We start from the raw sequence: 27,637 nt of genomic DNA, 5'->3' as shown, positions 1-27,637 counted from the left end.
GATGTATCGGCTTTCTATGCTTAGAAAATAACTTTTCTCCCTTAGAAGAATAATATACAATTTACAGAGCTGACCCACAGATGGAAAGAAAAGTAGGGGGAAGGACATTTTCTTTCTGCAAAGTAATTGGCATTTCCATAATTTAAATAAAGTATCAAATATTTCCATAATAATGAAAAATGTATCCGAATGCAGGGCAAGAGCAGTAGCAGAATTGCTCATTTTTAATTCACATAATTAATCCTAATGCTCAGCCTAATGCAAGCTCTGACCACAGAGTTTCAGTAACTGCTGACAGATGCAACCTGCCTTGTTAATGCACAGCATAGATGCCTGTCTCCTGACATACTGACTGATTTAACTTTTTTTCTAGTCAATATATCTTTAAACAAGGACATAAATGATCACTCAAATCAGGTCTCTTACACAGAAAGAAATATCATGTTGGCCAAACAGTGACTTGAACTCATTTTACCAGTATTGCTTCTTGTGAAGACCAGTGTTAATGTAGCACACACCTTAAATTTTTCAGAAATCCTGGGTAGTCTAGCAATACCCAGGTAGTTATCCAAGACAGGTCAATTGCTTATGTGGGATTAATTTTTCTCTGGTTGTGAATAATCTTTATATATTTATTTAACGACTCCGCTTAAATGCAACAATAAAAGCGACAGAGAAAGTTATGAAGCAGTACCACAATTAATGGGACAAATAAAGGAATAGATAAATGCTATCATAGTATCCTGGCTGGGATACACGTGCTTACATTGGCTGAGAACAATTTGGTCCTCGGCTGAGATAGATAATGTGATCTAATAGCCTGCCGAGATTTGGGGTAGATTTTAATTGAAAATGACTTACCACTTTGTTTACGATATCATTCCAGTCACCACCATCTTTAAAGGGTTCTTCCACTGTGTAGCTGTTTGTTTCAGGGGGTACACCCTTTTAATATGCAAATAATGGTTGCATGATGTTCATAGGGCCAGATTGAAATTTTAGACAACTCAGAGAGGGCATGCAGCTTCCACACTCCACCTAGTTTTGCCAGGTGGCACAGCAGAAGATGCACCTGATTAATTTTAGAATTATTCTTGTGGAGTTAGAAAGAGCAGGAGTGCTTCACTGGGCTCCACAAGAATAATGTGGGCTACTGCTGCCCTGGGCACTCTCTCCACAACTGACTCCCCCATCAACGCCATGAACTATCACCTGGCCTGGCGAGTCAGTCTCCGCACAGTCCAATATTGTGCAGTCCCAGACCTAGCAAGCTGCAGTGGGGTACCCATAGTTTGCCAGCGGCACGGGAATGGGCTGGGCCCTCAAAATGGTGCAGATCTAATACCATTAGATGCCTGACCAGCATGCTTTATTGGTCCGCTGTTCAATAATCACCCCTCACTGTCCAGAATCACACATGAATAATGACCACATGAGCAAGGGAGCACAGCATAATCAGAATCCATCGAAACATTTTTCACCAAAGAGTCAACACCTTCAGGAGAAAAAGGGGAGAGAAAATTGGTGGGGAAATTTGCGGTTGAAGAAATAAAATTGTTTCCAGTTCAACAGCTGTATTAGATGCATTTGTGGATGATTCTTCAAGAATAAATTCTCAGGAGGTAATATTAATAAATCTTTTCATCAAGAGCACTTTCAATCAATGACCATTGCAATCTAATATTGTGGAATTATGAATGAAGTTTACCATCTTGCCATTGTTGATTTGATGTAACCCTATTGTACTCATAGAGAAATATAAATGTATTCATCTTAAAAAATGTTTTATGCTGTCCGTACTTTGAATTCTGTATTAAATGCTTGTGTTATTATGTGAAAACCAGTCTCAAGCATTAATATTAATGCACTTTGTGCTTTTGAGAAAAGTGATTAGTTTTATGACCTTACCATTTTCCATATGCTCTGCCTCACCAACGCTGCCATCAGGTGTGGTCCTCTCATAGTTGTCTTCTGGAAGTGGGAGTGAGCCTAGTCTTGGTCCTGATGAACTCTTGCTGCTAGGCGTTTCTGATTCCTCCAAGCCACTGTCGTAACAGCTCTGTAGGGACCCCTGGTGCGGATCCTGAGGCTGACTCACCACAGAGAAAGTCACTCGACGGAAAGGCTAGAAGAAACAGTATCATAAGTGTCATAGCTGTATTTTCATCATCAAATCTGCAGTGTAAATCTACAATGTTCTATGAGACATAGAGAATAAAATGGAGGTCTACTGAAACAAGGAATGAAAATGCTAATTTGTTACAGTAATGAATGTCACTGTTTGCAACTACTGCATCTATAAAAATTATTTAGTGACAAGAGCCATTGCCAGAGTACACTTATTCATAATTTGACAGAACAATTAATTTTGATTATTTCACAAGCATGTTGCTATATTCCTGTTCTAGCAGTCTCCTTTCAATGACTATATAGTTTGAAGACAACATTACAGTACATTTTGTGGCCGTGGGATTTTTTGGTGAATTACTAGCCGTGTAATACTCACTTAATTCTCTTAACCATCTTTTGCTTTCTTTTCTTGGATTCCTGACCAGATTAATTGGAGGAGACGACATACTTTTGTGACCCTATGGTGTCGCGTATACCATCTGATCCTTCAAGTGCCAATTATACCATCTGTGGAAATTTTCCCAGCCAGACCTGCTATGTCAACCAAGCCAAATTTCCCATCTGTTCTAAAGTTCTCAGTTGTGCCATCTGTGCCAACTTTGCCAACAGTCACATATGCCTGTTTTACAATTGTACCAACAGTGCCACCTGTATTGCAAAAACTTTCTGCATCATTTTGTTTAATACGGTACTACCTATATAAATTGCTGTCTCTTTGACTGTTGCAAACAAAATGAGTTCCACCCCAATGCAGCAGTTAATTTGCTAAATATACTAAAATTATGTTGAAATAAAGTGGGAAGAATGATTTGCTTTATTCTCTCATCTAAACAATCAGGTGGTACTGGTCTGAACAAAAGGTTTCTCACTGAAGACAATGTCTCCTATTTCTGAGAGTGCTGTCATGCTCAGTCATGTGAATCGGATGTATGTCTCACACTAATAAATGACCCGTTTGAAGCAAACTCATAAAATTGTAATTTTCCCCTTCCTAAAGAACTGAATGTTCATAAAATACTTTAAATTAACATCTTCACAGATTGCTGACAAGTAAATTATTGCTAATGAATAGCAATTGCATTGGCAAATTGGAAGCAAATTTTCTGTAGATGTTATGAAACCTTAAAATCCATCTAGATCAAGGGGTAACAATAATGTTGCATGGTAATACAATCTAATTATGACGATGACCGGGATTTTTAGCTCGGTAGACTGGCGCGCACCCGACCCAACCGAGCGTGAAATGATGCTCAGCCGACGTCATCGTGCAGTCGTTGGGTCTGTGGGTGCACAACGGAGCCAGCAGCACACCTGCCGACAATTAAAAGGCCTATTAAGGCCATTAAGTTATCAATTGTCATTAACTTTTTACTGCTCGTTCAACCTCATCCAAGGGCGGGGTGAGGCTTCCAAAAGCAAATACAAACAAAATAAAAACTTTATTTTTTAATTAAAAATATGTCCCTGCTCATGTGACAAGAGTCACATGAGGGACATGTTTTATTACATTTTTCTGTACTTTATTAATATTTTCAATATTTTCATCTCCCTGAGGCACGGAGCTGCCTCAGGGAGATTATTCAGCGCTCCCTCGCGTGCATGCCCAAAGTTCGCACTAGGCCTGCTCGCCCTCCTCTCCCCCCACCCTCACAGGCAGCGCTCAGCACTGCCGCTCATGTATCACGCTGGGCGGGCCTTAATTGGTCTGCCAGCGTGAAATCATGGTGCGCTGTCGATCGCGGGCAGCGGTTGGCTTCCTGACTGCCCCCGCCGATCCTGCACACCAAGGGCAAAATTCTGCCCCATGTTTTTAATTCAAGCTATGCCAGTTATATGAATTTGTTCCAGGGTCACATAAAGGAACAGGCTTCCTATTCTCTTTTGTGTTTGGGGTACTTGGAAGTTGGAGAACAGAGTGGCTACATTTCTTGGTTTTCTAATAACTGCACTGCAGCAGGATTTATTTGCTGGTACATACTGGTACGTCCTTGCATAAAGAAACTTTTCCAGACAATAAGTCACATTTATGAATATCGCAGAACAGCTATTTATACATGTGCATGTTTTGGGCAGGACAAAGCGTACATAGTGTTTGTGCCTTCATGGAGATTTTTGGGTTACAGATGTTTCAATGAGTTATTTTCTTCACAGAATCTTTGAACACCAAAATTCATACACAACTGAATTACAACTGAATGTTCTTTTTATCTAATTATTGCATTTATGAAATAATAATCCAGGGTTATCCAATTGACACTTTTAAGACTTTTTCCATGAATTTGCAATTGAAACAGACTGCTGTTCGATGTTCATGAAAATTAATTAATTACAATGAGAATTCCTGCTTAATGTAGATTTTGGAATATACAGTTACTATAAATAATGTATATGATGTATCTGACTGCACCATTATATGTCTATCCTCTTGTTTTTCAGCCATGGGTGTTTTAATAAAAAATAGTAAAATCTCCAGGATTTTTATAATTTAATTTTTAATCCTTTTATCATCAAATATTATTTATTGCATCTTCTTCCTTTCCTTCCTTTTTTTTCTTTTTACTCCTTCATTTTCATCCATCTGTTTTAAGCTTTTCGTGAACTTGGTGCTATTGAGAATGACAGATATTGCTCTTAAGAGAAAAGATTACTTTCTCACTTGGAAGCCAACATCAAGAATTAACAAGCATACCCAGGTTAGCAACCACATTATAGCATGCAGAGTAAACCTCACTTTGCTTTTCATCCTCAACTTCATTTTTAAAAATTGGATTAATGTCGCTGTTGAAACAGTAACAGAGGAATGTCATACCAGCACTTTAAGCAACTGTCTCTTTCTCACTATTTGTAAATTCTAGCTTTAAATGCATATGAAACGGCTCTATCTATGTTGCATACAAAGTCTCTAAAAGTTATTCCTCCAATATATATTTTGAAACAATCTAATGCTGATGATAGCAAGGTAGGGATCAAATTTCTATCCCTGACAGGAACTAATTTCCCTTCATATGGCACATCTCGAAGTGAAATTTGGGTCCACTTGGGCAGGGGTGGGGTGGTGGGGGCAGGTGGTGCAGGGATTGGGGGGAATTGGTCTTGCAATCAATGGTAAACATAATCAGGCAGAGTATAAAATAGGCTGCTGATCGCTATCACCCATGTTATGCAATTACTCAACGCCAATTTCACCTCTACCATGTAGGGTTGGAATCCCCTCCAACTGGACTTCTTTTAAATATAAAACATCAAAAAACTTTGCTTCATAGACATAAACACTGCAAATCAAACAGGCCAAATCTCAACACAGAGAGGCAAGCTGTACTGCCTGGGGTTAATCTACAAAGCATGTCAAGATCGAAACCAAGTCGATACTATGTAAAGAGATTATCATTATCATCTCAGCGATATAAAGCAGGTGCCATCAGACAATCCAATTAAAGAAACTGGGAGACCATCTTAGCAGATGGCCCAGACAACAGCCATTATACAAACAAACACCAACAACAGCTAAGGAGAATGGACTTTATCACATGCACATCAACTTGGGAACCAGAGGCATCACATCTGGATGTGGTCCATTGTTTCAGTTGTAAACAACATCGCGATGAATGGGTTTGTCTGGACCAAGGAACCAGACTAAAGAGATTAAAAAGGAAGCACTGACCATCCAACAGAATGTCTCCAGGAAATATGCTTCCATATTGTTGATAAAGTTTGCAATAAAAGGCCAAGGATGTAGGGTCTGGCACTACAGTCACCAAGGAGGATCAGGAACGGCCAACCTGATTCACGAACCTACAGCTCACACTAGAATCACCAACTGCGTGGGGGTTGTAAGTATCAGACAGATCCAAGGGATACTGGGGCTGAGGTTTAAGGATAGTTTTAAGAGTAGCAACTAAATCCTGAGGGGATTTGAATTGGACCAAGTAAGCCTTCAGGCAGACACATGGGGTTTTGCCAGTGGGTTTTTCTTTTCAGTGGAGGCTTTTATTAATAAGTTGTGGTTTTGAGTGTTGTGCAGCGTTGTTACACTAGTTTAGAACTCTTGTACTGGGGCATTGGGGGTGTTTTGTTAATAAACAAGTTTGTGGTTGAGCCTAAAACCCTGTGTCGGTCTAAGTTTGTCCTTTTATAAAATCCTAAATTCGGGAGCTAACAGTAAGGGTGAACCAGCTCATGAAGAACCCCTTACAACCAAATAAGCTAAAGAAACATAAAATCTTACATTTTATCCCATGCCTTTCACAAATTCAGAATGGCCCAAAGCACTTCACAGCCAATGAAATACTTTTTATTGTTGTCATTGTTGCAATTTTGGAAACATAGCAGCCAATTTGTGGACTGCAAGCTCCCACAAACAGCAATGTGATAATGACCACATAATCTGTTTCCATGTGATATTGGTGAGGGATAAATGTTGATCAGGACTCCAGAGTACTCCTCTCATCTTCTTCAAGATAATGCCATGAAATCATTTACATCTACCTGTAAGAGAAGGTGGGGCTTTGGTTTAACATATCTGAAAAACAGCACCTCTAACAATACAGCAATGCTGCACTGAAATGTCAGCCACTTTTTGTGCTCAAGTCTGTGGAGTGGAATGTGCGCCAGCAATCTTCTAAGACACAGCAACACAAGAATGATATTTGTGAATTCTTGATCAACCGTTTTTCTTAGCTATGGTGAACACTATCCACGGGTGTGGTAAAAGTTCAGTCCTTTGTCCTTGTATTCTATAGTGAAATTCCATGAAGGGGCGGACTCATACCATGCACTGTGCATCTTTAAACTATGACAATCATGGTGATGTCAGAATACTTTACATAAAAGGTTATGCACACCCTCTGTTTAGGAAGATAAGACTGGCCCAGATTTTGCGGTCAGTGGAGAACAAACAGCACGTTACACTTACACTTGCCCGTTGGCTTTCAATGAGCTTTTGTACTGAACTTGCAGTTATTAGAGCAACACGTGCTCTCTATAGGGGATTAGGGACCAAAATCAACAGAGAAAGCAACCGTTGGTGGAATCACATTTAAAGTACAGCTGCACTCAGTGTTTCCAGCCCAGGACTGCAGCAAAGAAAACATGGCCTCAAAAGGCAAGGAAACTGCAGCCTCGACACCGTGTGATCTCCGACCCTGCTGCGATGTCCTCCACCCTCGCTATGATGTCCTTTGCTCCCGCCCTGGCCGCAGGAGGGGCAGCTACATTACCACTCTGGCTTGGTAGGCGATGGCAGGTGATCAGTGCGAATGTTGCACAGAAGAGGTTGACCATCCAAAGCAGATAGAGGATGAATGATCTCATCTGTGCAGCCAGGTAACCACCTCGTCACTTTAAACTCACACACTCATGCCCATCACATATTCACTGGCATCTCACTCACTGCTAGCTCAAGGGGCATCACCACCCATTCTCACACACATGCGCTCACAAGTCCATCTGGCCTCATCTCCTCTGGAGACTGCCTCCTCAGCCTTTACCATCTTGGGCAGATCAACATGTGCCTCCACAAGCACCCTGAGATACTCTCCTTCCCCAGTGCAGCTCTCGTCCTGCAGCCTCTTCACTTGCCTGAGGCCACTTCTCCCCCCAAGCAAGACCTTGCCCTGTAGCCACCCGTGTATGGCTGATCTGGTAGGTAGAGACCTACCCATGAGCCCCCCTAAAAGTGATGTGGTGCTGTCGGTGAAGCCTGGCGCTGATGACTGTGAGTGCTGCCCGAAGCAAGGTAAGCGAACAAACCTTAAAGTCCCGAGTGAAGTGCAGCCCGCTAATTGCACACCTTATATATGCTGTTGTGAAACACGTCGGCGTGTTTACTCGCCGATGTGGGCAGATAATCCAGCGGGGGAAGGGAGTGGGGTTGAGTCCGGCGGGCTGACCTTATAATGATATGCTGATGTGTTACAATGATGTTCCCGGAGTCTGATGGCGGGCAACACAGCCCACCATTGGCGGGTGGAGTGGACACTCGAAAACTGGTTTCATGACATTGTGAAACCAATTTTTGGCCTTCTCGCCATACTGTCCGCTCACGCCACCGAACATGCCCCCGCCAGCATGCCTGGGTGGAGGGAGAGGGGAGGAAAACAGCAGCAGGTGGCTGGGGACCGATCATGATCTGAGTGCTGTGGAGTCATTTGGAGGACTCCTGCTCTTCATGGCCCTAGGCTAAAACTTTTGCGTTTCCTTTTAATAGCAAGCACTCACTGGGCTGCAACCACATCAGCAAAGCCTGAACAGAGCAGGTCTACTGTTGGTTCTGCTCAAGGTTCAGCCTGAGGGGACCTAAAACAGCTTTTAGACCCTCATCAGCATAGGCCTGATGCATGCTGTTGGAGACTTCTCCAGATGCCTGAAAATCATTCAAGGTCACCTTCAACCATGCAAAATTTATCACTTTTGTCCCCATTATCTGCCCAGAAAATGGGCACAATGATGCCCTAGTTGTTTTTTTTAATTACTATTCCTCTTTAACCAACACCCATGTGATCTGCTGTTGTCATTGTTGGGAGGATGGATCTGACTGGTGCACAAATTTCTTCAGTAATACAAGTGCGTGTATTTATTTTTGGATCTTTAGGAAATTGATTTAACAAATAAATGTTTATTTTTATTTTATGATCTCAGTTAGTGCCATTTTTTCTGCTTATCATAACGAAACATATCGGTGTGATTAGATTATGTTGACTATGTTAAAACAATATTTTTCTGCAGAATCATGATCAATACCGATTGCATACTTTAAATTATTGCTGTGGCAAGTGCTGTATTGTCACTTTCATGGCAAGTGTTAAGCGTTGGTTACAGATAAGAATTATATTTGATGCACTCATTCCATTCTGGCAATTGTTATTCCTGAACGTATGACAAATTGAATACTTGCCTTCCATGAACATTCATACATGTTTAAAACACAGCCAAGCAATTAATTCCACTTAATTGCTAGATGAAACGAGTCTAGAGCTTAAAGCACAGCATGATTAAGTTACCACACATACTTCAATAACTTAGTTATGAACAAAATTTAGTAATTTAATAATATTGTATAGCAGTCTGTGTTCCTCTGACTCTTTAAATATATTATCATACTGTGCCTAAAAATGCACAAGTTAAAATCTTCTACTGAATTGCTTTTGTTAAAGAATCCAGTATTTTCTTATGAAATATGATCTGCAAGGCTAATTTTTTTATGCGTTTCCATCATAAAGAATACTGACTCAAATCATAAAAGGCTGTTTGAATTTTTCACTATAACCTTCCGAATTGAAAGTCACTGTTCAATAAGTGCAACAAACCAACAATTACAGAACTATTGTTTGGTAGAATAGAAGAGCCATGGAAACATTTATGCCATTTATTTCTGGATTTCTACAGCTCCACTGATAAACGAGTAGGAAAACCTCATGGAAAATCAGCCCCAGATTGTGTGAAATGTGGCAGTAGAGGGTGTATAGCACTTGACATTGTTACAACTGGGATGGAAGAAGTGCACAGTATACTAGCCCCACTACTCCACAAGTCGCACCATTAGTTTAAAAGTTTAATTCACTCACCTAAATGGCTAATTATTTACTTTTGCTACTGTTAGACCCAGAATAAAAGAGAATTTAACCAGGCTTCTTCCAATAAACCCAGAATGAATGATTTATTATAAAACAAAACTTTTTTTTAAAACAAATAGCAACAACTGATTATCATGCAATTGTACTCTAGAAGTGCAATTATCTAACCCTTTTAAAGATATCCCAGCATGCACACACACACATACACACACAAACGAACAAAGAACAAAAGGCGGGGTCTTTCTGCAGAGATTTAGAGGATAGGCGTTACAAAATAAAGCATAAAAGTTTGCAGGTCCTCAACACTGTCGATCTGGAGTTCCCTCATGTGAAAATGGGCCACTGGTCCCGGTAGACGTCTGGAGGTTCTCACCACCAGAGCTTTGGTGTGGAGGAGAATATAGAGCTGGACCTATTCTTCCTGCTTCAGCTTTGCGGGTCCAAAATGCAGAAAAGTCACACTCAGATGAGAATTCTGTGGCTACAGATTTATAACCACACACAGAATTTCAGCCAAGGCAAAGAGAGAGAGTCGGCCAGGGCGGCGTTCCAGCTCTGTCTATTCCCCCACAAGACTGAATTCAAAAAGCAACAGGTTCAAACTTAAAGTTTGTCTCTGCCATATGGTTTCCAGTAACTCACTTGCCTGTGCCTTTACCAGTTTTTCTCCCCCCGAAACCCCCCACCCATCAATTAAAGTGATTGCAGTTCAAAACAAATAAACAGCTCTTCCTCAAGTACCATGCTGGTCAGGTTATTTCTTGGAAAAGGCATACTTGTTGACAGTTTGAAGGTGAACTTATGAGCTTTTTAAAACAAAACTCCAGGTCAGCATCCAAATGTCTAGATAATGCAATGTCTTTCCATATTTTAAAAGAAAAATCCAGTTCATGGAGATATGGTTTTCCCAACAAAATATATAGAATAATAAATACACAAATTTAATTTACAGAGATAATGATCGATTGGGGTGAGGACATTACATGGTGCCATATCAGGCAGGAATTTCAGGTCCAACACTAAGATGTGTCAGCGAAGTTCAAGCATTTTATATATAATAGCGCAGCTTTTCCTGTTTAGCATTTGGCCTTAAAGGATTATATGGGTAGAGGACACAGAAGAAAATCAGGCATGAAGGTTCATATATCCATAAGAAAACCAATCCAATTTTCTGTTCATTGCTTCAAACGGATGAAAAACAACCTGGCTAAATTATGAGCATAAAATGCTCCCTCCTAGAAATTCATACAATCTTTACATCCAAACATTAGAGAGTAAAATATGCCACACTATCTGAAAACACTTCTTTAATTCTTTTACATATAATTATTAACCTTTTAATAGAACAGATTACTTATCTCATCCATACTTAATCAGCAGTATAGGAATCGATTTCCATTTAATGCTCTAAACCACACAGGGAGAAAGGGGAAGGGATTTATTTGAATGAGTGAAACAAAATGCAGAGACAAGTTAAAAGGATGATCAGTGGTGCAAAGAGACAGTTATTAAAAGAAGGCATAGCCAAAGGCAAAAGATAACATTCAAAAATAATTTCATCACTTCCTCTTAGGTAGTCCCTCAGGATCGAGCATCACTTCCTTCAACTCAGTTTTGAAGGGTTCTGAAAAAGCTGTTAAGTCCAATGCACGATCTGCAGACACTGCCACATGCAGGGCAGGTGGTGCTTGAAGGGTTGGATAGATGGGTTGTTAGAGGCTTGTGAGGTCCGTCCAATCCCTCAACTTCATCTCTGCATGTCCCCAATTAAGTCTTTCAATGTGTTTGGTGCCTTCCCAAATTAGCTTTCTCCATTTTAGTTCGGCACAAGCCATGGTCTCCCAAGAATCATTGAGTATGTTTGACCTTTTCAGGGATGTCTTAAGTACTTCCCTAATGTGTTTCCGTTGTTCCCCATGGAATCTCCTGCTGCAACCGAGTTCCAAGTTGAGCAGTGGCTTCGGGAATCTGGTGTCAAGCACATGAGTTACATGTCCCACTGACCGGAGCTGGATTTGAGGGCTTACTGCCCTGATGCTGGGCAAGTTGGCTTAGGAGAGGATGCTGTTGTTGGGACTGCATTTCTTGCCACCAGATTTGGAAGATCTCTCGAAGGCACCACTGGTAGTACTTCTCCAGTGATTTGAGGTAATTTCTGTAAGTTGTCCAAGTTTCTGAAACATATAGGAGCATGGGGATCACTGCTGCCTGGTAAACCATGACCCTAGACTCAGGTTTGCAATCCTGGTCCTCAAATATTATTTTCCTCAGTTGGCTAAAGGCTGAGCTGGCAAATCGGAGGTAATGAATTTTGTCATCTACGCCTGCTTTCTTTAAAATGAGGCTGCCAAGCTATAGAAAGTGGATCTCGCTGTTCATCTTAATTGATGGGAGGAAATGTTTTTCTGTGGGGGTTGATTGGAAGAGGACTGTAACAGTAAATGGGCAGTCAGGGAGAGGTGAAAACCATTAAAATAAATGCAAGCAATATTCATCAGGTGATAATTTTGTTGCTAATTTCAGGTGTGCAGCTTGCCTGTTTCAATTAAATAAGGTCTGGCCACTAAAATGGATCTGGCTTCTCACAACACAGCCTGGGCAATTGAAAATGTCCTACACCAGACTAAAATTCCCCCTAATCATTCAAACTTAAAGCTGTGGGGATTCAGAGTAAACTGTCAGGAAGACTGAATAGTAAAAAGCAACATGCACTCATTAGAGGAATTTTAACAAAGTTGGGGAGAAATATTGAGTCCAGTGTCCAAGAACCTAGTGTTGAGATCACTACTGCTTCTCATTTATGTAAATGACGTGAGCTTAGAAACTCAATTCAAAATGGTCAAATTTGCGGACGATACCAAATGGGAAGGGACAGTGAAACTGAAGCAGGTAGCTCTGAAATCTTAGAATAGGTTGAACAAAATAAGCATCTGGACAGATCAATGGTAGATGAATATTTAATGTAGAGGAAGTGCAAAGTACTGTACGCAGGAAATAAAATAAGCAGCCTACATACTTCATGGAGGTACCTAAGAATGAAGCTTGACAAGACATTGGATCTGAATGGACTCAACATTCTATGGTCTTCGTCTTAAATGGTCTTGGTCTTAATGCTGGACTGAGAATGGGTGTTGCCCATTAGCGCTTGGAGAACCTAGAAGTTTCAACAATGCATTTGTCTGTGACTTTTTAACCAGCCGCTGGATTAGCACCTGCTTCCAATTTCTTTGACCAATTAGTCCGAGCTAACTTCAGCTTTAGTTCAGCTGAAATGTGTAAAGAGGCCCTGCTGGATGAAAATTGTCCAGTAACAAGTTGTTCTGGATTGCCCTGTACAATGAACTGCAGCAATGGTTTCATAGGGTTGCAAAGCAACTCTTCAATTCATTTATGCCTCCTTGGAGCTGAAGGTGCAGACTGTTAGAGCACACAGGAGACTTATCTCTGCCAACGGTGGAAGAAGCTAGACACAGAGAACAAGAAGGCGTGGCTGAAAATTGCTCAGATGGTTAGTAGCCACATTGTGGTAGCACACTATTAGATAGTGCTGGGAGAGGTATAATGACCTAATCAGGGCAGGAAAGTTGAATAGCACATCCACGTGCATCCTGATACCTGTCTAACCCCAACTCCTCTCACTCTGCCTTCCCAAGCCTACTCCTGCACAACACTCATCATACCAGCTTATCTTGCAAGTGCACCCACTGGTCTCTGTCTAGGCAGCTACACACATCCCCATTCACCACTGATGCAGACTTTCATTGTAACACACAGAGCCCAAGCTCAAATATCCATCTATTCACTCAACACATTCCATTACTCTCACTTATTGCTTTCTTCTCCTGAAAGGAGGAAAAGAAAAGACCTGAGAACCAGAGTTCACCCTCCAGCCATCTCAATACTGATGGCTGCAAAGGAAGAAATGCTGGAGATAAGCCAGTCTTGACATACCTGGTGGTCAGAGATGGAGAGGTTGGAACCTTCAAGCTACCTGGTGACAGAATTAAATATCACACAGCTAATTGGCATACAAAACTCACTCATATTGACCTGATATCAATGTGATGTGCACAATGATGACTTAACATCAGACTGGAGGAAGGTTTATAATGGAGTTCCCTGGGGATCGGTGTTAGGACCACTACTCTTCCTGATATATACTAACCCCCTAGGATCTTGATGTGTAGGGCCCAATTTCAAAATCTGTGGATGATACAAAACTTAGAAGTATTGTGAACCATGAGGAGGTTAGTGTAGAACTTCAAAAGGACATAGACAAATTGGTGGAATGGATGCACAATGGCAGATTAAATTTAATGCAGAAAAGCGTGAAGTGATTCATTTTGGTAGGAAGAATACAAAGAGACAATATAAAATAAATGGTACAGTTCTAAAGGGGGCACAGGAGCAGAAGGGCCTGGGTCTATATATGCATAAATCATTGAAGGTGGCAGGATAGGTTGAGATTGTGATTAATAAAATATACAGCATCCTGGACTTTATCAATAGGTGTGTAGAGTATAAAGCAAGGAATTATGTTAAACCTGTGTAAAACACTGGATTGGCCTCAACTGGAAAACTGCACTCTGTTCTGGCCACCACACTTTAGGAAAGATGTGAAAGCATTAGAGAGGGTGCAGAAAAGATTCACAAGAAGGGTTCCAGGAATGAGGAACTTCAGTTACGTGGATAGATTGGAGAAGTTCGGACTGTTTTTCTTGGAGAAGGTTGAGAGGAGATTTGATAGGGGTATTCAAAAACACGAGGTGGACATAGTAGCTAGGGAGAAGTGATTCCCATTGGTGGAAGGATCGAAAATGATAGATTTAAGTTAATTGCAGCAGGTGGGTCGGACCTGGGACCTGAGAGAGTGGTGGAGGCAAGTTCAATTGAGGCTTTCAAAAATCTGTATTATCTGTGAAGAAAATATCTGCAGGGGAACAGGGGAAAGGCAAGGGAGTGGCACTAGGTGAACTGCTCCTTCAGACAGCCAGCACAGACACAACACACACACAGACTTCTGTGCTGTAAACATTCTAAGGTCTTCTAACCTTGGCAATTTTAAACCTGGGTCACATGTAAGCCAGACCAGGTAAGGACAGCAGATTTCCTTCCCTAAAGTACATTAGTGAACCAGATGGGTTTTTACAACAATCAACAATGGTTTCATGGTCACTATCAGACTTTTAATTCCAGATTTTAATTAAATTCAAATTTCACCATCGTGGGATTTGAACCCGGGTCCCCGGAGCAATACACTGGGGGAAGAATTTTCCCCCCATTGAGGGGGAAGTGCAGGAGCGGGCGCGTGCAGGCGTGCCTCCAATTGGCACCCCCAATTGGGGGAGCACCACCATTTTACATGGGTGGGCTAATCTACGCACGCCCATGGTGACGCCCGCCAGGAAACGGAATGCGCTCCCTATGCGGGCCGGGGTTGGGGGGGGGGGGAGTTCTCTCAGCTGGGAGTGCACTCTTTTGCGCATGTGCAGGAAAGAGCACACTCATCTCCCTGAGGCTAAATTCTGCCTCAAGGAGATGGGTGCCAAATTCAAAAATGGTCAATGCACAAAATTAAAATTTACCTGACATGTCCCCTCATGTGACACTGTCACATGAGTTGGGACATGTCCATCACTTTTAATCAAACTTTTATTAGATTTTTAAAAACCTACATGAAACCTCATCATGAGGTTTCATGCTTTTTCTGAAGCCCGCCAAGGCTCCCGGCCTGTCTGCCAACCTCAAGGTTGGACGGGCAGGTCCATTAACTAGCTCAATTGCTTTGTAAATGGCCTCATTGACAGGTCGGTGGGCGCACAGCTGATTCGGCTGTGCCCCTGCCGACCGGAAAATTGAAGTGACGCGGGGTGACGTTGAGAGTTCTGCCCGACGTCACCCCGCGTCATTTTACACGTTGGTGAGCGGGCCACGCCCCCCCCGCTCACCGAACTCAATATCCTGGCCTGGGTCTCTGGAATATTAGGCCGGTGACAATACCACTATGGCATCATCTCTCCATCTAATCTTCAGAAGCTTCTGAAGGCAGCTCAAATGAATAGAATACTGTGATAATAATGTGATAGAATGATGGAGGAAAAACCCCTGGAATCATTCAAGAAACAATTTGCTGTAGTAATGGGCGTCTGTAAATGGATCAATTAAGGTGGTCAGATGTCTTTCTCCATTTATCATTTTTTCTTTTGGACTTTGTGATTTACTTAATTTGTAAACAATTCTTTTTGAACACAAAACACTTACTTGAATTCATTCTCCGGTTATACGGCTTGATGCTATCAATACATGTTATAGTATTGCCAAAATTATCTACCCCCACAATCACTTATTAGCTGAATAGTGTAAATAGGAGAGGAGCCAGAGCTGACTCCAGTGTAACTCAAGTTATTGTCCTCCAGGCAGAGATCTTCCCATCAATCATCATCTACTTCTTTTTGCTAAATCACTAACATGCCATTGACTTAATATGTATTAATCTTGTTTTAAGTCTTCACTGTCAAAAGATTATAAAGTGCTTCCTAAAAGCCAAAGTAAATGATATATAATGGATAGTTTTCATCAACTAATTTTGTTATCTTCTAACAGAGCTTTGGTCATTTTGAGACATGAAGTTTTGCTCTAAACCCACATTGAGTATTCTTTCTTGCCTTTGTGTTATTTCAATTAAAAATAATAGCTCCCTGTAAAAATGTTATTCAGCATTTTTCCCCGAGATTCAGATTAGACTAATTACTTTATAACATCTTGATTCTTCCCTCATGTCTTTGAAAATCAGGATCACAATCTGTATCCTTATGTGTGTGGGTTTTTTTTAAATTATGGAGCTACTAAAAATAGGTTTGCCCAATTCTACATAACATATTTGATAATCTATGGCATATCCTTTTGGATCCAGGTACTCTCCAAATGTATGGCTGCTGATTAATTTACTAAAATGCTGGCTGAACCAGCCTTTCAGTTTTGACTTTGTTAATTTTATAAATAGAATTTTAAGTCATCCAATTAAATGTTAGCTGGTCTTACACAAATTCATTGCATTAACCCATGGAAGTTAGCTACTGGACTGCCAATTACATAACCAATTACACTAGTGTCAGTAAATGCACAAAATGAAACTGAAGAAACACAGAGACTGTACTTCAACGTAAGGGAACTTGTTACTCTTTATATTGTTATGATCCTTGGTCAGACCCCCAAATTCTGAGTATGATCTAGTTAGGGACCAATAACATTGTGTTTAAAGTAGATGAGGTTTGAGATTCAAGACACTTACTAAGTGAATAAAGCCACAGATTCCACAGGTTTTGGACAAGCAAAAATAAACTCTACTATACAAGGTCAGAAAGATAAAAAAATTTAGAAGAACTATCCTATATTCTGACATTCAGGCTAATGTGAGGTACATATGAATTAACAGGCAAAATATGGTCAAACACAACATCCTGCACAATAAATAACAGATGCGATCAAGACAAGAGATCACAGATTTCTCAACAACCCACCCAAACACTGAGTGACCAATCTCACTGAAACTCTGTCTCTCTCATGAGGAATTCAAGTCTTCATCTTTGAAGATCTAACCTGATCTCTCCAAAAGTTGCTCCAACTCAGATGGTATCAACAATGGCCCACCTCACAGGGTTTCAATCTCGTCCCCTGGATTCCTGAGTATGCACTCAAGCATCAACTCACAAGCACAACTTCAGTTCTTTGGCCATGCCAAGCAGAACACTACTGCTCCAAAGGGGTACCTTTGTCCCAATGGCCTGCAGCATAGCGTCACCAGCCTTCAGCTACCTTCTTAGGTCTTCAGAGCCCTCTTCAATTACCAGGGCTTTCTTGGGCCCTCTTCACTTAAAGTCTGCTACCTGCAGCCCTTTACCAATGGAGCCTTTTCTTCTGCTCCTCTCTTTTTAGCTGAACTGGGACCTCTTCCTATCCTTGTCCACTCTCTGCAACTTTTATTTTGGGGCCTCTCCCTGTCCCCTCTCCCCTAGGGACCTCTCCTTGCTCCCTATCCCTTTGGGACCTCTTCCTGTCCCTAGCCTGGGACACTTGCCTGCAATGGCACTCCATGCCTGGTCACCTGACCCAGGTATTTGTGCCATTTTATCTTCTTGCATAGGCACGGCGGGCCAAAAGAACGCAAAAATGCCAATCTGAACAAGTGCAGCCTTCTCCTGGTCTCCGCCTGCGCTAAAGTTCTGAGGCCCAACGGAAGTTGAAGTTCCTGACCTCCGTTCTCAACATTAAGGTAAGTTTGACTTTCATAACAATATCGATAATCATGATTCTGTTAACAATTTCTTGATTTTTCACAGAAGTGGAAAGAGAAACTGGTAAACAGGACAGTGTAGTATAAGGGTCTAGCAAATAAAGGGTTAATGTGGGACTGAGTACAGCACTGCCCACACAGTGATGTAAGAGAACACATGGCTCACATCTGGGGGGTCAGTGTAGTGTTGGACAGGGCTGTGTGCAGAAGCAAGCATGGAGATAGCTGGTACCTATTGATGAACTACCTAAGACTACGAATACCATAATAAGACCTACCGAACTACGCCCAAAACCTTACAACATGGTGGCAGTGATTGGAACAACTCAAAACCTCACAGAGACTGCAGAAGAATACTGGAAAACTGAAGGAAAAATCAAATAAGCATTCTGACCCGAAGAAAAGCTCAAGAAATGAAGGCGCAGAAAGAAATCGCCAGATAAAGCTCTAAAGAAAGGCTTGAAAGCTAAAGGCAGAAATTAAGTTCCTCACTGCAGCAGAAGACTCCATTGAATCTCGTGGAAGTTCAGCTCCAATACCCAGAGTGTGCAGAGTCAGCAGACCTAGCACGGGTGAGCTAAGCATTTAAAATTCCTGGACAACACAAGTCCTGAAAAAAAGTTAAAAACTGCAATGGTCAGAAATTACTGTTTAAATTGCAGTCTGAGAAACCCAATGCATGAGCCGGTGATTGAACATGTGGCGGCTGAGCTCGCTTCAAACAAAGCAACAGAAGAAAATAAATCATTAAAAATTAACTGCGACTGAGTAGGCAGCTTTAAAAACTCAGCAAAAACTGGGATTCAACACTTCCAAGACCTTAAAACATTGCGCTAAAGCGGGGAAAACTCTAACCAATCGATCCGGACAGCCTCTGTTGAAGAAATTTAAACACTAAGATCACAAACGTCAATTTGGACTTATCCAAGGCCCAGATCAATCACAAAATTGGGGACTTTGAAGAAAGAGATTCCTTGGATACATTATTGCTTCAGGTCTGGATAAAAAGACAGAAGCTGAACAAGTTAACGCAATGGTTTATTCGACAGGGCTGAAAGCCGATGATATAATAGCTAGACAAGGAATCAACGTATCATCCGCAAAAACTAAAGAAGCTTTAAAATCATTCGAAGCTTATTTTAACCTGAGAAGTAACAAAATCCTTGAAAGTGCTAAATTTAATAAACAGGTCCAGCAGCCAGGAGAACCTGTTGACTTCTTCATCAATGAGCTGTATAGAATGATTGAAGACTGTGATTATGGTCACCTGAAATCTAAGCTAATCAGGGATAGAATAGTTGTAGGAGTGGTGGACAACGCACTGTCAGACATACTTCAAGCAAAGGAAGATCTAACCTTGATAAAGCCATCCAGATTGTCAGGCAATCTGAAATCTATTTTCAGCACAGATTCATATTAAAGGGAGAAAGCAAATTGTAGTACAAAGTAAACCCCACTGTCCAGCTAGTGAAAGAGCACAGAAACAGAGACACTCCAGGCCAAGGGAAGCAATACCCAAATTGACCAATAGGGTGATCATGGGGAGCAAATAAGGAGCAAAGCACCCCCACTGGCATGATCAATGTCTGACAATTTCAGTCCAATGCTTTCAATGTAATCGAATAGGACACTTCGGGGTGCTGTGCAAAGCCAAAACATCAAAACACACAGAAGATCCCAAGAGGATTCATGAGGCCAAGACAGCACACTGCACAGCCAAATGCAAAGATGAGCTTACTACCAAGTCACGCTCTCACAACACAAAGAGCCATCTTCCAACCCAGTGTGCGTCATAGCGAGCCACATGACGGAAGAAGAGAACAAAACACTGTAGAGACAAGCCCAGAGGTCGTCCACCCCCTAAAGAGCAGGATAAACTAACTGCAATCTATTACTACACTTGTGAAATTGACAAAAAATGATTCAATGCCAAAGATTGAAAAAAGAGATGAAAAGACACCCAGCTGCCAGAACAACCTCTAATTCAACAAAGTTTACTGACAGCAACAGAGCCTACCACTCCTCCAACAGTAGTGAGAACAAGATATGGAAGAGTTATAAGGCCTCCAGACTTCCTGAACCTATGAACTCAAAGACCTGAGGGTAGTAATGGTGACATAATACATGGGGTAAACTGGGATAACATTCAAATTTGTTGGGTAAATACTTGGGGGGAGGTGTAGTATAAGGGCCTGTCACATAAAGGATTAAAAGAGGACTGAGTACAGTGCCCCCCACAGTGATGTGAGAGACCCCTAGGGGTCAGTGTAGTGTTGGATAGAGCCATGTAGAGAAGCAAACCTGGAGACTGCTCCTAGCTTGTACCTTTACTGTACCTATGCATATAGATTCTAGTAGTTAACAAATACTTACTGTTGAACTACCTAAGACTGAATACCTTAATAAGACCTACTGAACTACGCCCAACACCTTACAACAGATTGAAGCGCAACAGGCAGATCTTTTTTATTGGAAAGGTACAGAGCAAGTATATTCCATTAAAAAGAAAGGAAAGTACTCGTAATTTTATGATGCTATGGATAAATAAAAAGTTTAGACATAAATTAAAATTGAAGAAAGTGGCCTGTAATGGCAAAAATAATAATGAAAAAGGGTAATATGAGAAATTAAAAGAGGTCAGGAATGAGATTAAGGAAGTTAAGGAAAACAATTTTGAAAAAACATGATAAGGAACAACAATGTATTTTACAACTGTATCAGTATCTGAAGAACATTTGGCATGACTACAGTTCACCTGTGTAAATTTGGAATTAGTCCAAACTAAATATTTTCTAAAGAAAAATTCCAACAAAATTGACTATCCTATTGCCTTTCAAGTACGTCAGTACTGCTTTCAGAAGTTGAGCAAGTCTACTGCCAACAAGACTTGAATCAAGTTATTAATTATAGATTGCCTTATAAACTAAGAGCACATATTTGGCAATTTGACCTCTTTTGCACACAGCATAGTTGGATGAAAATTAATAATTCCTGTAAATGTTCAAACTATCTGATTGTATACAAACCCATCAGTGAATTATGCCTACTTGGGCACCCTTTGGTTCATTGACAGATTTAGGTGACGTTTCATATGACATGAACAGTGATGCTGCTGGTCATTCCGGACCATTTGAGGGGCTTTATGTGACAATAGAGGCAAAGAGAACCAGTGGAAATCAGTTCTGCCAGATTTCCTCTGGTTTTGGGGTCCACTGAGTACTTTAGTTTGACCTGGAACAAGTAAACGAAGGTCCCATCTGAAACAGATGCGAACATTATTAGCATATGTAAAAGGAGGGCAGAGAAGGATGCAATGTCATTTTACAATCTGGATGCTGACTCCCCAGCACATCCAATAAAACCAGTTGGCTTCAGGTGGTCCTGCAGGCAGGAAAGCATTTAAAGGATCTGCTACTGATTTAACAGATTGCCACAAGCTCCGCAGCTTTACCCTTGTTTAGAAAGAGGCATAAATTGAACATTGATGCTATTCTATTTACACGTCCTTCTTCACCCTAAACAGAATGTGTGGACCTTTCAACTTTGGTGGGGATGTAAAATAGATGGTAGCAGATCATCCGCTCATTATACAGTACACCCACACAAGTTTCATTTCCTTTGACTTGAGTGGAGAGGAGGATTGGGTGGAATGTATAATGGGCAGTCAATTCACTACTCCCAGTTTTGCACCCTGAAGTTGAAAACCGCCACCCAATAATTTAGTGACCAGCAATAAAAAAGGTCATTAACACCTTTCAGTGCTTTTGCCTATCAGCAAATCTAATTTAAATTAATCTTAATTGCTGCCCATATGATTTGTATCATTTTAGCCTCTCATCTAGTTGAATGCGCATTATTTCTTGTATAAGTTCTTTCTACTTCAGAATGCTTGGCAATTACTTACAAAATAAATTTCAGTTTATACTGCTGTAATACTCATTCACTAGAATCAATAATCCTGCTCTTTCTTCCCAGAGAACCCAAATGCCACCTTTTCACTTTTAGCTTATTTATAAATCTTCGGGTTTTCCTTATTCTTAGTTTCTCTTTTTTTGTGTCCATCATTTTTAAAAATTATTTTTTCACAGAATGTGGCCATCGCTGGCTGGGTCAGCATTTATTGCCCTAATTGTCCTTGAGAAGGTGGTGGTGAGCTGCCTTCTTGAACTGCTGCAGTCCATGTGGTGTAGGTACATCCACAGTGCTGTTAGGAAGGGAATTCCAGGATGTTGACCCAGTGACAGTGAAGGAACAGTGATATAGTGCTAGGTCAGTATGGTGTCTGGCTTGGAGGAGAACTTGCAGGTGGTGCCCTTATCCTTCTAGGTGGTAGAAGTCGCAGGTTGAGAAGGTGATCACAGAATCACAGAGCAGAAGAGGCCCTTCGGCCCATCGAGTCTGCACCGACACGTGAGAAACACCCGACCTACCTACCTAATCCCATTTATCAGCACTTGGCCCTTAGCCTTGATGTCAAAGGAGTCTTGGTGAGTTGCTGCAGTACCTCGTGCAGATGGTACACACTGCTACCACTGTGTGTCAGTGGTGGTGGGAATTAATGTTGAAGATGGTGGATGGGGTGCCAATCAAGTGGAATGCTTTGTCCTGGATGGTGCCAAGTTTCATGACTATTGTTGGAGCTACACTCATCTAGGCAAGTGGAGACTTTTCTATCACACTTCTGACTTGTGCCTTGTAGTTGGTGGACAGGCTTTGGGGTGTCAGGAGGTGAGTAACCCACTGCAGAATTCCCAGCCTCTGACTTGCTCTTGTAGCCAGAGTATTTATATGGCTAGTCCACTTCAGTTTCTGGTCAATGTTAACCCTTCAGGATGTTGATAGTGGGGAATTCAGCGATGGTAATGCCATTGAATGTCAAGGGGAGATGGTTGGATTCTCTCTCATTGGAGATGGTCATTGCCTTGCACGAATGTTACTTGCCATTTATCGTCCCAAGTCTGAACATTGTCCAGGTCTTGCTGCATATGGGCATGGACTGCATCAGTATCTAAGGAGTCGTGGATGATGCTGAACATTGTGCAATCATCAGCGAACAACCCCACTTGTGACCTTATGATGGAAGGGAGGTCATTGATGAATCAGCTGAAGATGGTTGGGCCTAGGACACTACCCTAAGGGACTCCTGTATTGATGTCCTGGGATTGAGATGATTGACCTCCAACAATCACAACCATCTTTCCTTTGTACTAGCTAAGACTTCAAACAGTGGAGAGTTTTCCCCCTGATTCCCATTGACTCCAGTTTTGCTAGGGCTCCTTGATGCCACACTCAGTCAAATGCAGCCTTAATGTGAAGGGCAGTCACTCTCACCTCATGAGCTCAGTTCTTTTGTCCATGTTTGGACCAATGCTGTAATGAGGTCAGAAGCTGAGTGGGCCTGGTGGTGCGCAAGTTATTGCTGAGTAAATGCTGCTTGATAGCGCTGTCAACAGCACTTTCCAGATGATCAGGAGTAGGCTGATGGGGTGGCAATTGGCCAGGTTGGATTTGTCCCATGCCTACATCAATGCCTTAATTCTTGGTGGTTTGATACAACTGAGCAGCTTTGTAGGCCATTTCAGAGTCAACCAACCACACTGCTGTGGGTCTGGATTCACATGTAGGCCAGACCAGGTAAGGACAGCAGATTTTCTTCCCTAAAGTGAACCAGATGGGTTTTTGTGACAATTATTTATTAATTGAATTTAAACTCCACCAGCTGCCGTGGTGAGATTTGAACCTCTGCCCCTGCAGCATTAGCCTGGGCCTCTGGATTGCTAGTCCAGTGACATTACACTATGCCACTGCCTGCCCTTTGCTATATTCTCCCTCAGGGGCACTAAGTCTTTAGAAATGTCTAAGTGATAAATATTGCTGCTAACAAAGCATTATTGCGTTTTTACAAAAGATGTGAAAATCAATAACAGATTTAATCATTGATAATTACCTGGTATTTAAATGTTTTGGATAGGGGGCTGAATTGCTATGGAGGTTGTCCCATTTCTTTGCTGCAACATGGCTGGAAGAGCTGTGGAAATCACTAACAAGTATGTAAAAGCTTCTCAAACCCATTTAACTGGGGTTTCCACAACATCCACCAAAGTAACAGCAGACACATAGAACCATGTGAGCATTCCACCTTCGTGCTTTCTGATAATTAAAAAAGCTGTCCAGTCAGCACTTTTCTAACTGTCAGCTTCAAACCATCCATACGTCAAAATAATTTCCTTTTTAAAAGAGAAGCATGATTAATTCAGCAAGCTTTTTAGTGTGCCTACTACCATCTTTCTTCATGCCGTTGTTGACAATTTATAGAAACAGCAGAGGAGGAGGTTATTTGGTCTATCATGTCTGTGCCAGCTCTTTATAACATTAGCTCCACTCCCTTGCTCTAGCCCTGCAAGCCTCTCCTTTTCCAGTGTACTTCCAATTCCCAATTGACTAAGTTCGACTTTTTAATTTCCTCTGCTGGAACCATGCAGCAGTTAATTACAAATGAGAAGACATGGGTGGAAGGGTTATTTTCTGCATGGAGAAGATATTGAGAAAAACTCAATTTGGGAATTTCTCAACATTCATAAGAACTGTTCTGCTGCATATGAGCACTTTACATAATCTTGATTTATTTCAGGAACAAAAACATTTTATCTTTTGGAGATTTCTAATATTCATTTTAAAATTAAATTGGGTAGCTATTTATATATTGTTCTTTTTTTTCTTTCAGCAGGTCTTCAGTACAATACTAAGTATCATTCACTCTTTTTCCTTTGTTATACATTTAGCAAAACATAATATCCAGAATTCCCCATTAACCATTTCTTTCTCCGTTCTTTAATCCTAAAAGATCATTTACCTGAAACACTGAGCCGGATTTCTGCAGGCAAGACATGGATGCTAAATCTAACTCCCATTTCCAGCGGATCCCATTTTTGCCGGCAGGGGAAAGTGGGTAGGACTTGAATCACACAGGTGTGAAACCCGAACTCAGCAGGTTTATTTGAAGTTTGTTTGGAGTTCAAAGAGACCTCATTTTGCTGTTCCAAGGACCTTGACTTACGGTGTGGAAATTACAAATTGATGGAGGAGACATCTCTTGAAGGGGGGGATAAAGTCTGTTGAGGTATCATGATCTGAAGTTATTTAAACCGCCGGCCCTTTAAAGGTGAAAAACAGGCTTCAGTTGGAGTAAAAAAAAATATTCACTGTTAGAGGCCATCTGGTGTAGGTTATAAAAAAACCACTACCAACTGTTCCTACAGTTTCAAAGGAATTTATTTTTCACATTTCCCAAGGGCTGTTATTAAAGCTGAGCACCTTTTGAATGCTTAGCTGTTTTTCAAAGTCTTCAAAAGTACTTATCTCAGTGGGATGGTGAGGGGCTATTTTCACATTTTGATTGGCAGTTTTAAGAGGATATTAAAGGATTAGTTGTCTTTCATGTGGCTCTGAATAGAAGTCTGTTTCTGTAACAGATTGACTACTTGAGGCAATTTAAAATCTTTTATTTTAATCATGGCCACTGTTCCGAATAACAGAGGATGAACATAAGAAATAGGAAAAGTAGGCCATTCAACCCCTTGAGCCTGCTCCGCCATTCAATATGATCATGGCTGATCTGTTTGTATTTCTAATTCCACATTCCCATCTACCCCCGATTGCCTAACCTTTGATTCTCTTGCCTAACAAGAATCTATCTACTTCTACCTTAAAATTTTCAATGAGCCCACCTCTATCGCCTTCTGAGGCAGAGTTCCAAAGTCGCACAATCCTCTGAGAAATTTTTTTTTCATCTCTGTCCTAAAAGGGTGCCCCCAATTTGAAAACAGTGTCCCCTAGTGCTGGACTCACCCACAAGAGGAAACATTCTTTCCATGTCCACCTTGTCAAGACAGTTCACGATCTTATATACTTATCAAGTCATCCCTCACTCTTCTAAACTCCAGTGGAAACAAACCTAGCCTGTCCAAGATTTCCTCACAAGACAACCCACTCATTCCAGATATCAATCTATTAAACCTCCTTTGAACTGCCTCTAACGCATTCACATCCTTCGTTAAATAGGGAGACCAATACTGCACACAGTATTTGAGATGTGGTTTTACCAATGCCGTGTATGACTGAAGCATAACATCCTTACTTTTATGAAGGGGCCACTTCTGCTCTCTTGTTTCTTGCCAGTTCCCATGCATTTACAAATAACATTTAAAGTGCTGGTGATATGAATGGGAAACATGTGCGATCACACATTTGGGGAAGTTTTCAGTGGTGAAATCCACCATCAACTGTCAATACAACAGATCCAGGTGGGCTATAAAAGAGCCTCCAAGACAAACTGGGAGGTTCTTCATCATGGCCACAACTTTCCTTTTCAACACCATTGCCATTAACATAAGACTTAATGAGAACACAACAGTGGCACAAGTGTTATTCAAATTTAAATTTCAATTGTGAATATTTCACATTACATTGGTTTCACTTTATTCATGTGTGCTATTCATTGTTTTTTGAGACTAACTTAGTCAGAGAGCTAAATATACTGGCATGCCTCATGATTGGTTTGCTTTGAAGGTTACAGGGGAGTTAGGGGCATTTCATTCATGTAGAAGACACAATGTTAAGTTTTCGCGCTCACTCTTTATTGAATGTTCATGTTCATGTCCAAGGTTGTACTTGCCACTCTGTGGGACATGGCTGAACCCGCAGGCTCAGCTGGTCCTCCATTCTATGCATTGGAAAGGACACTATCTGAGATCACTCTCGGCAGGGATAACTGAAATGTTGTAGATGAACTCAAAGCCCCCTGTGGTCTCTGCTGGCCAACACTCTGAGGTGGACCCACGTTTCGACAGTACTGACACTGCCCTTCAGGCTCCTCATTTTCTTACCTTGTCTGACTGTTCACACTACCCCTACCCCCACCACACCCAGGATACCAGACCCTTCCCACTTCACTCTTCCAAGCCCCCAACCCCACCATCTGTCCTGCCTTGGAAGCCTCTCCCGCTCCTCCATTCCCTCATCCACACTCCACACCTCACCCCCCACCCCCTTAACATTGACTCACGCTTGCCAGTCCCGAGTCTCCATGCAAGCTGCTATTCTCCTGCTCCCCTCCCTTGCGGAGCAGAGTTGAACAAGGAAAACCTCAGACATAACTGCACAAAGCTGACTGCTGAACGCCACCTTTAAACAAAGGTGAACTGGCTGCCATGAGATTCTCATGCGCCGCTGACTTTCTCATGACCCGACCTGCCGCAAACACGTTGCTGAGTTAATCTCTAAGCTTGAACCCGCCATTGGGAAAGCAAAATGTCAGCTCCTGCCTAATTCAGTCACCCCGCCTGCCACATTTCCCACTCTTACAGGCCCCATAAAATCCACCCCCCCCTTTGAATGGTTTTCATGAATAAAAGGTTTTTATTCAGAATCATGTATGAATGAGATCTCTATTAATTGCTGGAAGTTTTTTTCATTTCTACATCACTCCTGAGGTCTGCCCATAGTGGGCACTGGGTGGCTGGCTATGGAAATTGCTTTGGAGATATGTGGAGGCATGGAGGTGGCGTGGGGGCAATGGAGGAGGCATGGGGAGTGGGTGGGGGATGAGGAAGTGTGGGGGGGTGAGGGCTAGAGAGCCTAATAG

General features: G+C 41.6%; 1 protein-coding gene across 3 annotated transcripts in view; it reads right to left on the bottom strand.

Moving 5' to 3' along the window:
* The window catches only part of pcdh7b (protocadherin 7b), a 493,666-nt gene that overhangs the window by 264,800 nt on the left and 201,229 nt on the right, over positions 1-27,637 (bottom strand). For 2 of the 3 annotated variants that reach the window (XM_078546015.1, XM_078546024.1), the window contains exon 2: positions 1,909-2,125. The exons of the other annotated variant lie outside the window; for it this stretch is intronic. In XM_078546015.1, the coding sequence (XP_078402141.1) occupies positions 1,909-2,125 (217 nt within the window). The remainder of the gene's footprint in view (positions 1-1,908; positions 2,126-27,637) is intronic. 3 annotated transcript variants of the gene reach the window in all.

The sequence above is a fragment of the Cetorhinus maximus genome, chromosome 1 (genome assembly GCF_964194155.1).
Source record: "Cetorhinus maximus chromosome 1, sCetMax3.hap1.1, whole genome shotgun sequence".
Lineage (NCBI taxonomy): Eukaryota > Metazoa > Chordata > Chondrichthyes > Lamniformes > Cetorhinidae > Cetorhinus > Cetorhinus maximus.
This window is presented reverse-complemented; position numbering and strand designations above follow the sequence as displayed.